Raw genomic sequence first — 12,391 nt, 5'->3', positions numbered from 1 at the left:
ATCACTTCAGCCCTCTCCACCTCTTGCACAGACACCAACTTGTCATAAGCCTCCTTGGCCGCATCCAGCTCCTTCTTGTACAGGTCAGAGATAGTGGTCATCTCCCTCAACTTCCTGGACATGGCCAGAACTTGACAAAACCAACAAAATAAGTTAGATTGTAAAGATACAAACAGAGCACAAACACAAATCGGATGGACACTTATGAAGCACAATGAGCGATCCATATCTCTCAGGTTCACCCCCAAATCCTTCCCAGTCTCCAGCTGGAGCCTGTCCCCATCCAAGGCAACACTCTCCAACAGCCCTCCAGCAACTAATGAAGACTTGAAACTACAATCCAAGTTCTTCACCAACTTGGTCAACCCACTCACCGGGTCGTAGTAGCTGACCACCCGGTCCAGGATGGCATCACCACTCTTGCCACTTGGGGCCGTACTCCCTGACCCCTTGTATTTCTGGGCATCTGGCTCAATCTCACTAGCCTTCTTCTTGCCCCGGGCATCAGCTACCCCCACATCAACAGCCAGCTCTTTCAGGTTCATCTTCTTCAAAGGAACTCGACTTGAAAAGGTACGACCTTCCCCAGCACTAGGTCGTTCCTCAGACTCAGTTCAGGACCTCTTCTCCCCTCAGGCTCAGCCACCTCAGAACGCCTCTTCAGCTGAGGCCTCCGGAAAGGAGCAGGAGCATCACCACCTCCCCCAGCACTTGCACCAGCAGCACGACCAAATCAGTCACCATCACCCCCCTCAGCACGTTTAGGAGCAGAACAGCTATCAACAGCTCCTCCAGTCATTCTCACTCCATAAACAGGTGCCCTCCTTTGGCTCTCCCTCTCCATTTCAGCGTCCAAGCTAGAATTAGAAATGTCAAAAACGAGCTTAGTAGCCCTCTTCTTTTGCTCTACCTTCTTCTGGTTGATCTTCTCCCCTCCACGCTTCTTAAAGTAGTGGGCAACCTCCCCCAAAATAGCTCATTTCTCCTCCCAACTCAAACAAGCAAACTTTTCTACAACGTCAAGATGAGGATGATCCCGAATGGAAACCTCTGCACAAAAGGAAACAAAAATTTCATAACATACAACATATCAAATACAATACTTACATACGACCTACAAAATAACTACCTACCATCCCACTTTACAGAACGGGTATTCAACTCACACCCAGAGGGGGTGTAATTACCCAAAACCAACAACGACCTACACCCCTATTCCTCCTTACTCACCCCATAATCAAGGAAGACTTCCCCCTTACGACCTGCAAACTAAAGTTCATTGCAGACGACCTTTTCATAGAAAAATGCTCCAACACATCCCCTAAGCAGATATTATAACCCCGCTCATTCAACAAATCCAACACATGGAAAACCCTCCAACTATTCCCTATGAACTAACAAGGGGCTTTTCCACAATAGTTCAAAATCTCAACAGTAAGACAGGAAAGCGGCAACCTCATCCCAGCCTTCAACTACCCATAACAAACCACCACTCCCCTATTTAGAGGAACATAATCACTCTTATATATCTTCTTCTCCTCACTCCAGTCGTACATCTCCAAGTCAGACTCTACCCAACCAAACTCCTCCCTCAAAGCAGCATAACAACCTACCGACCTAGACTCCACCTCCTCAGTTATCGTCTCCAATAGAGAAGACGATGATGCCCCAACTCTACTACGAGCCCTAACTTCAACATCTTCTTCGCTTATTGTTCTCTCTCCACTGGTCAATCTCCACTTCACCACTCAAACTATTACTGGTCATAGACATTGCGAAAATAATATAAACAAAATATCAAACTTTTTTAGATCAAGAACACACACTTGAAGACGAAATGTTGGAAAAGTTTTTTTCTTTTTCTTTCACTCTACTTTTTCTTGACTCGTGCTGATATAATGAAAATGAGAAGTCACCAAGAGACCATAAACCCTTCAACTGCACAAAACCTCGATATCAGAAAAATGTTTCGTATTCCCAAAAAACACAATCATAACTCGCCCACAAACCGCCGTGATTTTGGGCCCATGAGTCATATCCAATTGTTCCCGTACATTTTTCCAAAATACAAAAACCCATCATACAAACACGTGTTAAAAAGCTTTGTTTTAACTTTTAGTTTCACACCATACATGTCTAAACAATAAGTAAAACAAAGGGGGGTTGTGTAAGTACCCTCCGTTCATACATTACATATCACTACAGCACACGTGTCCACAACCCAGGTCATATCTCCATCGACTCGTACCACATTGCCAGTACGTTGTAACGACTCAGACTCAAGTCGCCCCAAATCTCAGTTACAGCCATATATGGAAGCAAATCATCTAGCGTAATCCTGGAGTTCAATCAACACGCCAATCAAGGAGACATTTTTTTTCAAAAGTTTAGAGGTTATGGCAGACCTCAACCTGTATTGGAAGAAAATCTCAAGTACATCCTTCCTTTTCTATCCTCCTCCACAATACTATGTAGCTTTAGATCAAGAGGTGGAGTAAAAGAAATGACAAGCTCATCCCGAGATTTGTACAACTTTGAAAGATAGTCAGCTACCTGATTACCCTCTCTATATACATGCTTAAAAGTGCATTTAACAAAAAGCCTACTTAGAAAAGCTATTTGGGCCACAATGTTTGCACAGTACCATGGGCTTTGGCCTGAATCCTGAATGCTGTGGATAGCTTCTGAAGAGTCGTACCATGGGCTTTGGCCTGAATCCTGAATGCTGTGGATAGCTTCTGAAGAGTCCGAGTTCACTTCTAACTTGGAGATACCTTGCACTATCACAAGTTGAAGACCATTTGCTATCACGAGAAGTTCCTGATATACAACTGACGTTTTAGGTGAGCTGCTAGCATACGCCAATTTAACATTCCCAAGATTATCTCTGATGATCCCTCCAAAGCCATTGCCATTGTCTTGGACAGAGCCGTCAGTATTGAGCATGTATGAGTCTTCCTCTGGTGGTGTCCAAGCCATCTAGTTGGAGATTGGATCCTTGAAATTTAGCTTCAGCCCCAATCTTGCTGCCAATATTCTAAGAGATGCAGATTCCTTCATGTCAGTTAGATTCCACTGAAGATATAGCTACATATTGGACATGATCTTGATACTTAACTGCAGCGCCGAAACCTTTAGATTTTTTTTCTTTCTTCGATTTAGCTCACACCATATTTCATGTACTGTAGCACAAATACATGCCTTATAGATATCAACTCTAGTGGAGTTGATTCTACATAGACAGAAGATCTTGTACCATTCTTCAGTAGATCCCTTTACATCCCCTCATATCCCAAGTCTCCTCTTAACAGATTCTCATATGTTCTTTGAGTATTAACAATCAAAGAATAAGTGCTTGGAGTGCTCTGTCGAAGCATTACAGAGACTGCATTCAGAGTGTTGCAGCACTTTCTTTTAGATCACCCTATCTTGCGTAGGAAGGCAGTTTGAGAGTAAGTGCCATAAAGTGAATGAATGTTTTGGTACAGAGAGCTTCCCCCACACCACTTTATACCATTTTACCTTTGTTCTCACTTTTCTTAGCACTGAGTATGCTGACTTCACTGTGAAATCCCCTGTGGTACTAGGGGCCCATACTACTTCATCCTTCCCAGATATCTATTAACTTCAGTCCCCAGGATAATATTCTTGATGTGTCCATCTGGGAGAGAGGTAATAGCTGAGGACCATTCACCTTGCTCCAAAACATCACTAACCTTTGCTACCTCGTTAAGATTAAAAAGATTTCTTGCTTCCGATATCTCCCATAGAGGTTTGCTTGAGCACCATAGGTCATGCCAGAACCATGTATTGGTGCCATCTGCAATAATATACTTAATATGATTCCTAGCTATATCTCTGTGCTGTAGGATTCCTCGCCAAACCCAAGAGTAGCTGGAAGGAATTCTCATAGTCCATAAATAATGTTTTTTGATCTGCTGGCTCCATGTCCAATTTGGCCACAAAGAGTCCTCTTTCACTGCAATTCTAAAAACGAGGCCACAGTATGCAGCCTTATTCCATGTTCATGCATCCGTCATGCCCAAACCACCCTGTTCCTTTGAGAATCTAAGAACCTCATGACTTGCATGATGCATTTTGTTTGTCATGCTAGGTCCAGACCAAAGGAATCGATTGCAAATCTTGGAAACCTTGTCAAGCACTTTCTTTGGGAGGACAAAAGTTTTGGACCAATAAACTTGAAATGATGAAAGAACTGATTGAATGAGTTCAAGTCTACCTGCTCTTGACAAGGTTTTATTCTTCTAGTTTAAAATTCTGGAAGTTAAACGTTCCACCAATGGGAGACAATCTCTTATTCTAAGTCTTGATGACGTCAGGGGAAGTCCAAGATAGGAGATTGGGGGAGATATGAGAGAGACCCAATGCATTTGCTAAGTCTTCACCCGCAGCTGAGGACATACAACCAACAAGTAAATTGGATTTGGCCGAGTTTATATTTAGTCCTATAACTTGAGAGAATTTCTGGAGTATCTCCTTCATAGCTAAAATGGAGTCCATGTCTCCTTTGCAGAAAAGAAGGGCATCGTCCACAAAAAACAGATGAGCGATACTTAGTTTTTTGCACTTAAAGTGGGGATGAATCTGCCCAGAGATGAGAGCTTGCCTTAGTAGTCCAGAGAGGATTTCCATTACAAGAACAAACAAGTATGGCGAGACAGGATCACCTTGCTGCAAACCTTTTTCACCTTCAAAGAAGCCTTCAGAGGTGCCATTTAACATAATGGAATATGTTGGAGAGCAGTAGCACATTGTAAGCCATTCTACGAAGAGAGGGGGGAAACCAAAGCTGTGCAAAATCATTTCCATGGCCTTCCAATTAATAGAATCAAAGGCTTTCCTGATATCAATCTTGATAGCACAGTTTCTAGATCCATGTTTCCTTGAGTAACCTCGAATCAATTCATGGGCCAGAATGAGATTATCTTGGATGTTTCTGCCTGGTACAAAGCCAGACTGAGCTCCAGAGATTAAGAAAGTGATACAGTCCTTCATCCTGCTTGTAAGAATCTTAGTAACACATTTATAAATAGTATTACAACAAGCAATAGGTTTGAATTCATCAACCTTAGAAAGGGCAAGAGATTTGGGTATTAAGCATAGTAAAGTAGAGTTTTTACCTCTCTGGATGACTTTATGATAAAAAATATGCTTAATTGCAAGAATGAAATCATTACCCACTATGTCCCGAGGATTTCATGAAGAAGAAGGCATTAAACCCATTTGGACCAGGGGTTTTGTTGTCCTCCATAGAGAAAATAGCTTCCTTGATTTCCAAGTTTGTGATATCCTTCACCAGATTGTTGGCCATATCTGAGGTTAACCCAGGGAGATTGAGCTGCTCTAAGAACTGAAGAGAGCATGTAGATAGAGAGGTTTCACCCAAGAGATCAGAATAATAAGATATGAATGCTTGGGCTACATTATCTTGACCTTCCTGCATATCTCCTTTTGCATCAATAATAGACCAAATGTTATTTCTGGTCTTCCTTTCTTTGACAGAGTTGTGAAAAAATGCATTGCATTTGTCCCCAAAAGATAGCCAATCAGTGTGGGTTCTTTGCAAAAGATCATGTTCTTCCATGAGCATGAGAGAACAGAGCTCCGACCTCTTTACTCTTTCAAGATTAAAAAGATGAATGTCTAGAGGTTTCGAATGCAACCTTTTTTTTGTATATCTTCAAGATTTGTTTTTTGCGGTGTTCACCAAATTCTCAAGATCTCGGGAGGTGTCTCGCCATCCTTTGAGAGCATCCTTTAGAAGTTTGAGCTTCTTAGACAGCATGTAGGAGGGATTTCCTTGTTGTGGTATAGACCAACATTTGCTAAGGGTTTCCTTGAATAAAGGATTAACCAACCAGTAGTTGCAAAAACAAAACAGAGGTCTGCAGATAATCCTGTTAGAGAGGGTTAACACAATCGGTGTGTGATCAGAGAGTCCCTATGGTAAGAACCCAACTCCAGAATAAGGGAACATAGCTACCCACATTGGGTTAATCAAGCACCTGTCTATCTTAGACCACTTTCGAAATAAACCATCTCCATTGTTAGTCCAAGTAAAAAAACATCCACTAGAGCTATGATCATAAAGACTTATAGTGTTAAGACAGTGAGCAAAGGGAATAGTTTCCCTAGGATGCACCAATTCTGAGCTGATCCTTTCATGAGAGTAAAGGACATTGTTAAAGTCGCCCATCACACACCAAGGGCCAGTGATTGTTCCATGCAGATTGATGAGGTTTTGCCCAAGAATATGCCTCTCTGCTCTTTTATTACTTGCATAGATACTTGTAAAATGAAACACTTGTGAAGAAGCTAGTACCATGACTTGAGCATGAATAAACTGAGCACTTTCCAGAATTTTGGAAACATATAGCTGAGAAGGATCCCAAGATATCCAAATACGACCAGAGCGATCACTAGAGTAATTGTTCTCAAAAGACCAAGCAGCGCAGCAGACATTGTTAATAACTTGAAATTTTTCTATTTTGACTTTTGTTTCAAGGATGCAAAAACAGGATAGATTATTTCGAGTTCTGAAAATATTTAAATCTCTTGCTTTTTTCAGATCATTTATTCCTCTAACATTGTATATACATATCTTCATAAAAAACTATCGTTTTTGTTTGTTTTTGTTACCTGAGCCCTTTGGCCTTCTAGTGCTTCTTTTGCCAGATTTTTGCTACTTTTGAAGTTGCGCTCTAGTAGTAACCTATGATGGCATATGCAGAGGTGTAGCTAGGTTTGATACCATATTCTGATCATCAAATGGTTCCTCCTGCTGCTCAGAGATATCATCATCCACTATGCCTTCTTCCTCCAGTATAAGGGCTGCATATATGTTATTCTCTAAACTGAAGTGGAATAACTCCTCTTCAGTCAAGATGTTATCATCATTACTTGCTAGCTCATTTTGATCTCAAGTTGTATTATAAATCACAACTTCATTTCCTCGAGTACCAGAATCCCTGTGACTGTCTCCGATAACCTCTGGAGGGTTTGAGGATGCCCGCAAGGCTACTGTAGTGTTACCACGAGAGCTGAACAATAAACCTCTAGAAGGCGGTGTGTTCCTTACATACAAAGAAGGAGTGACTAACAGTGGCCTATTGCTACTGGGGTTTGACATTATACTACCATTTATGCCACCGTAAACATCCTCAGTAGCTAGTGCTGAGAAGGGGTTCGTCAAGTGCAATGAGGGACTAGCACTTGCCGGAGCTGCCCTCACTTGATCAATATTGGTGCTTAGGATAGGAGAGGAAGAGCTGTCAGAATGTAATATCATAGCAGGAGCTGCCCTCACTTGAACACTGTCAGCGTGTAATCCTGTAGTTGGTACTGCCCTCACTTGAACTCTGTCAGAGCTTATTACTGGAGTTCAGGACCTAGGTACCCAGACTTGAGTTGGAGCTGATGGGCATTTAGCTGTAGCATGCCCAAACCGACTGCAGGAGGTGCAAGAGGGTGGCTTCCAAGGATACTCCACGTCCAGATACACATACTTACCCCCTAGCTTAAGTTTTACAGACTTGGGAAACTCAAATGTCAGAGGCATTGTAACGCAGACCTTCTCAAAATCTAGTCTTTTTTTCTAAGATGTTGCGCCGTCCATACAGAGAGGCTCACCTATCAAACTTGCCAAGTATGAAAGACCATTCTTTGTCCAAAGTTCTTTTGGGACATTATAGAGTTTGGCCCAAATAGGTACAGTGTTAACATTGTTTCTCTGCGCTTCCACTTCAGGTGACCAAGACCGAACAACAAAAATCTTTCCTACAATGAAAATAGGTCCTCCTTCCAGCACCATTTGTTTATCCTCATTCATAGAAAAGGTGATGAAAAAAAGATCCCTATCAGTAGTTATTTCCATAGATCCCTTAAGCTTCCAGATTTTTTCCAGAGAACTCTTTACAAAGGGAAACCCCATTCTCTTATCTAGGAAATACCCAACCAAGGTGTCCTTCCATTCATTAATACCTTCTTCAATAAGGTCTTGCGGCACTACAGCAGCACCATCTTCAATGATGTGGGAGCAATTGTTTAACGCCATGTTAGCTGTTGAGGCAGAATTCGCGTTTTGAAACAAAGAACTCCATAAGAGAGGTGGGGGCGAGGTGGGATGAGATGAGGAGGTCGAAGCCATGTCTTAAAGCTTGACAGAATTGATCCGTACTCTACTTCTCTGATGGTCTGAACAACCCAGAAAAGGAAGGAAACGAGATTAGAGGAAACAAAATAGTTCCTTTCCGAACTTCCACATTCAATCAGTGAAGGATTTTGCCGGAGGAAGGAAAAATGAACCAAAAGAACTCACAACTAAGACAATTCCTTACCGAGCTCGAACGAACAACAATGGGTTTTTTGCCCGAAAAGGAAGAGAATAGCGAAGGGTTTTGGATAAGAATAGAGAACCTAAAGTTTTTTAACTAAACGCGGCAAAAAAGGATTACTAGATCACTAGGACAACTTAAGTTATGTCGCATCCAGTCGCCCAAGCCATCTTCTTTTCACTCCATTATATCCATCAAGGAGACGTTTACTTTGTAACATCAGGAGTAATGTCGAATCATTAATATAGCAAAAATATGGATCTACACTTGATAACGACCTGGAGCAAATAAGGAAGGTCAGCTCAAACATCTATAAATAGTTGATATGTAGACAACTCTTATCCCAAGAAGAGTGCAGCCATTCTTCATAAAACATAACATCAAGTCGTTCACCCCAAAACACCAAACCTCTACATATATAATCAGGGGCGGACCAAGGAGAGGGCTGCACCAGGCTTCAGCCCGGGGTGGTTTCCTTAAAAAAAAAAAGTAGGCATCACTGAAACTCTGAAAGCCCATTAGCTAGCCTACATAACAAAAAAAAAAACCAAAGTTACGAACGACTTTACGACTCTTCTAAGGACGAACCCCATTCTTTCTCTCTACCTTATTTCTCTCTACCGACTCTACGAGACTACGACTAGTCGACTACAAAGTACGAACCCTGCTCTCTCTCTTTCTTCAGTCTCTTGAATCTTGAGGATTATTCTATTATGTTATTCAGATATATGATTTCCAGATATTAATTATAAGGCCTCAAGCTTTTTACACATTGACTCGTTCAAACTTCGAAGGTATGTTCCGCTTATTATTATTATTATTACAATATATATGGTTGGAATTTTGAATGTTGTTGTTACTCTTACAGTTATCTAATTATCTTACTGGTCGAAAGATTATTGGAGCAACGAGCAACTAACCTTTCTGAGTCTGCTCCTGAAACTATTCGTGGTGATATTACTGTCGAGATTGGCTCATTGGCAGGTAATTAGATTTGTTGTTCATTTGTTACATTGGTTTAGTTGTTGTTTTTTATAGATTTCAGTTGCATGAGTTGGTCTGATTATAGTATAATCTTGTTATGGTTGTTTGAATTAGAATTGGGTGAATAAAATATTTCATAAATTGCAAAACCATTTCTGCCTCTCCCATGGGTACTGGGTAGGATCTTTTTGTGCAAGTGTATTGAAACCATGTAGTTCTCATTTAGGTTTCTCATCAAACAATTATAAATAAATGTGTGATTTTTTTTTTTTTTTTTTTAGACATTCAATGTCGAAGGGAGTGCGAAAGATAGATTCTTTTTTTAAACCAAAAGAAACGGCCGACACATCCAATGTTGCTAGTACTATTGAAAAGGATGATCAAGGCCGTTCAAAGTTCCAAAGAGTTGAACCCATTGAACAAGTTCGTCCCAAATCTCAAGGGATTGAATCTAGTCAAACCAGTGTTACTAGTTCTTTGGTACGTGACCCAGGGTTACGCCGTCAAATAAGTGAATATCCTATTAATCAGCGTGGACGAGAGATCGGGGCGAGCTTATGTCACATTGGGGCCACTTCATTCTAAACTCGACGAATATCTGCCCACCATTGATGGAAAACAAAACCGGTATTTTAATAGTCATTGGTTTGACGATTTTCCTTGGCTAGAATATTCTGAAGAAAAAGATAGTGTTTTCTGTTTTCCTTGCTTTGTCTTTAGTTCTAGACGTTCTAATTTTGTTGTTAATGGATTTCGAAGTTGGAAGAGAGTTCATTGTGGAGTTAAATGTGCATTTTTGCAACATGTTGGAGGTCCTTGTTCCTCTCATATGTCTGCTATAGCTGCTTGTAAGGATCTAATGAATTCATCTCGGCACATTGGTAATCTTTTAAATGCCCAATACAAACAGGAGGTAGTGAAGAATAGGTTTATGTTGAAAACTATTTTACGGACTCTCCGATGGCTTGTATTACAAGGTTGTGCACTTAGAGGACATGATGAATCAATCAAGTCAAGTAATCGTGGAAACTTTCTTGAATTTATTAAGTTCTTAGCTGAATTGGATCCTAATATTGATCGTGTTTTAGATAATGCTTCTGAAAAAGCTACATATACTTCTCCGAATATTCAAAAAGAGCTTTTGAATATTATTAGTGATCATGTGAGGGGTAAGATTCGCGAGGAAGTTGGAGATGCTAAGTTTTGTATTCTTGTTGATGAATCACAAGATGTTTCAAATAGAGAACAAATGGCTATTGTATTAAGATTTGTTGACTATGATGGTTTTGTACGTGAACGGTTTTTAGATGTTGTCTGTGTTTATGACACTTGTTCACAAACCCTCAAGAATGAAATATGTGATATTCTTGTTCGAAACAATCTCTTTGTTGATGATATGAGGGGTCAAGGGTATGATGGTGCTAGCAACATGCGGGGTGCTTGGAATGGATTGCAAGCTTTATTTCTTAGGGAGTGCTCTAGTGCGTTATTCGTGCATTGTTTAAGCTCATCGTTTACAATTAGCATTGGTTGCAGTTGCTAAAGATGTATCAGATATTTGGTTGTTTTTTTCGAAGTTGGGCACAATTGTCAATTATTTTAAGGCTTCTCCTAAGCGCCAAGCTGAGTTACTAGTTGTTCAAGTCGAAGAAATTCAAAAATTGATTGATTATGGTGAACTGGAGACGAGGAAGGGGAGAATCGATTACGACATTGCAGAGTGGGTCTACTCGCTCGAGCTCCCATTTTCGATCAAAGAGTTTGATAGTTTCATTTAGTGCACTTTCTCGTGTTCTTGAGAACAATACAAAAAACGGATCAACTAATTCTAACCGGGGGGAAGCTAAGGGTAATCTTATTGCACTTAGATCGTTTGAGTTTGTTTTCATGTTACATTTGCTACATAAGACTATGGGAATCACTGACATACTTTGCAAAGCTCTGCAAGATCAATCTCAAGACATTATTAACGCTATGCATTTAGTCTCTACCACAAAAGTACTCCTTCAAAAACTGAGAGACGATGGTTGGAGCACTTTTTTTTTGTGAAGTTGACTTGTTTTGCAAGAAGAATAACATTGATATGCCTGATATGGATGCACGTTATACGATGGGCACGGTCGTTCTTGTCAGCAACATGATTGCATAACGTTTGAGCATCGGTATCGTGTTGATATATATAACAGTGTCATAGATTTTCAGTTAATGGAGTTGAAAAGTAGATTCACCGAGGAAACAATAGAGCTTTTTACTCTTAGTTTTGCTTTGACCCCTAAAGATGCTTTCAGATCATTTAAGATTGATGATATTTGCAGTCTTCTTTGAGAGATTTTACTTCGAGATTTCAAAGGATCAAGAGTTACTTATATTGAGGACTCAGCTGCAGCACTATGAGATTGATGTTTGTCGTAATTTGGTTTTCCATAATATGTCCACGATGTCTGAGCTGTGTAGAAGATTAGTTGAAACTGGAAAGTCGAAGTCCTACCACTTGATTGATAGATTGGTTCGTCTTGTACTCACTCTTCCCATATCTACAGCAACTACAGAAAGGGCGTTCTCAGCCATGAAACTTATCAAAACACAGCTTTGAAACAAGATGGAAGATGAGTTTTTAGCAGATTCAATGGTCATCTACATTGAAAGAGATTTTGCTAATGATATTGATCTGGATTTGGTAATAGATGATTTTGACGCCCGCAAGACTTGCAAAATACCATTTAAGTAGTTTTGCTTTTTAAATAGATTTGTAGTCGAACTTGATTAGATATTTTGATGAATTAGTATATATATTTGGCTAGTTGTGAATTCTGGTGTTTCATTTGTTTTTTTGGAATGTGTCTATTATTTTTTTTTTTTTTTAAGTTTAGCCCGGAAAGAGTTAAAATGCTGGGTCCGCCCCTGTATATAATTCAAAATTTTGTATATTTAACTTTGGTTAAGGAGTAGAAAATAAGTAAGCTCTTAACTTTTTGTGTGTTGATTACGTTATTTCACTATTAATCCAGTTTAATAATCCAATTACGAGATGGCATATATTTATTAATTCAGAT

General features: G+C 40.1%; 2 protein-coding genes across 2 annotated transcripts; one reads left to right on the top strand and one right to left on the bottom strand.

Moving 5' to 3' along the window:
* Positions 1-976: 976 nt before the first annotated feature.
* LOC147480150 (uncharacterized) lies at positions 977-2,979 on the bottom strand. Its single transcript, XM_086578572.1, has 2 exons — positions 2,412-2,979; positions 977-1,050 (listed from the first exon to the last, which is right to left on the bottom strand). The coding sequence occupies exons 1-2, from the start codon at positions 2,977-2,979 to the stop codon at positions 977-979; spliced, it is 642 nt and encodes a 213-aa protein (XP_086434698.1).
* A 7,188-nt stretch (positions 2,980-10,167) lies between these two features.
* Positions 10,168-11,116, top strand: LOC147480149 (uncharacterized). The gene is made up of 2 exons (XM_086578571.1): positions 10,168-10,774; positions 10,875-11,116. The coding sequence occupies exons 1-2, from the start codon at positions 10,168-10,170 to the stop codon at positions 11,114-11,116; spliced, it is 849 nt and encodes a 282-aa protein (XP_086434697.1).
* Positions 11,117-12,391: the final 1,275 nt, after the last annotated feature.

This window comes from Coptis chinensis, chromosome 8 (genome assembly GCF_015680905.1).
Source record: "Coptis chinensis isolate HL-2020 chromosome 8, ASM1568090v1, whole genome shotgun sequence".
NCBI classification, from domain to species: Eukaryota; Viridiplantae; Streptophyta; class Magnoliopsida; order Ranunculales; family Ranunculaceae; genus Coptis; species Coptis chinensis.
The sequence above is the reverse complement of the archived record's forward strand: the minus strand, read 5'-3'. Positions and strand labels throughout refer to the sequence as shown.

Excerpts from the sequence above, each read along its gene's own strand:
- LOC147480150 (XM_086578572.1), bottom strand. The coding sequence starts at position 2,979 with ATGGCTTGGACACCACCAGAGGAAGACTCATACATGCTCAATACTGAC. Across the intron at positions 1,051-2,411 it reads GAGATTTTCTTCCAATACAG|AGGTTTCCATTCGGGATCAT; the intron begins GTTGAGGTCTGC and ends CCTTTTGTGCAG.
- LOC147480149 (XM_086578571.1), top strand. The coding sequence starts at position 10,168 with ATGTCTGCTATAGCTGCTTGTAAGGATCTAATGAATTCATCTCGGCAC. Across the intron at positions 10,775-10,874 it reads TGGTGCTAGCAACATGCGGG|TTGCTAAAGATGTATCAGAT; the intron begins GTGCTTGGAATG and ends CATTGGTTGCAG.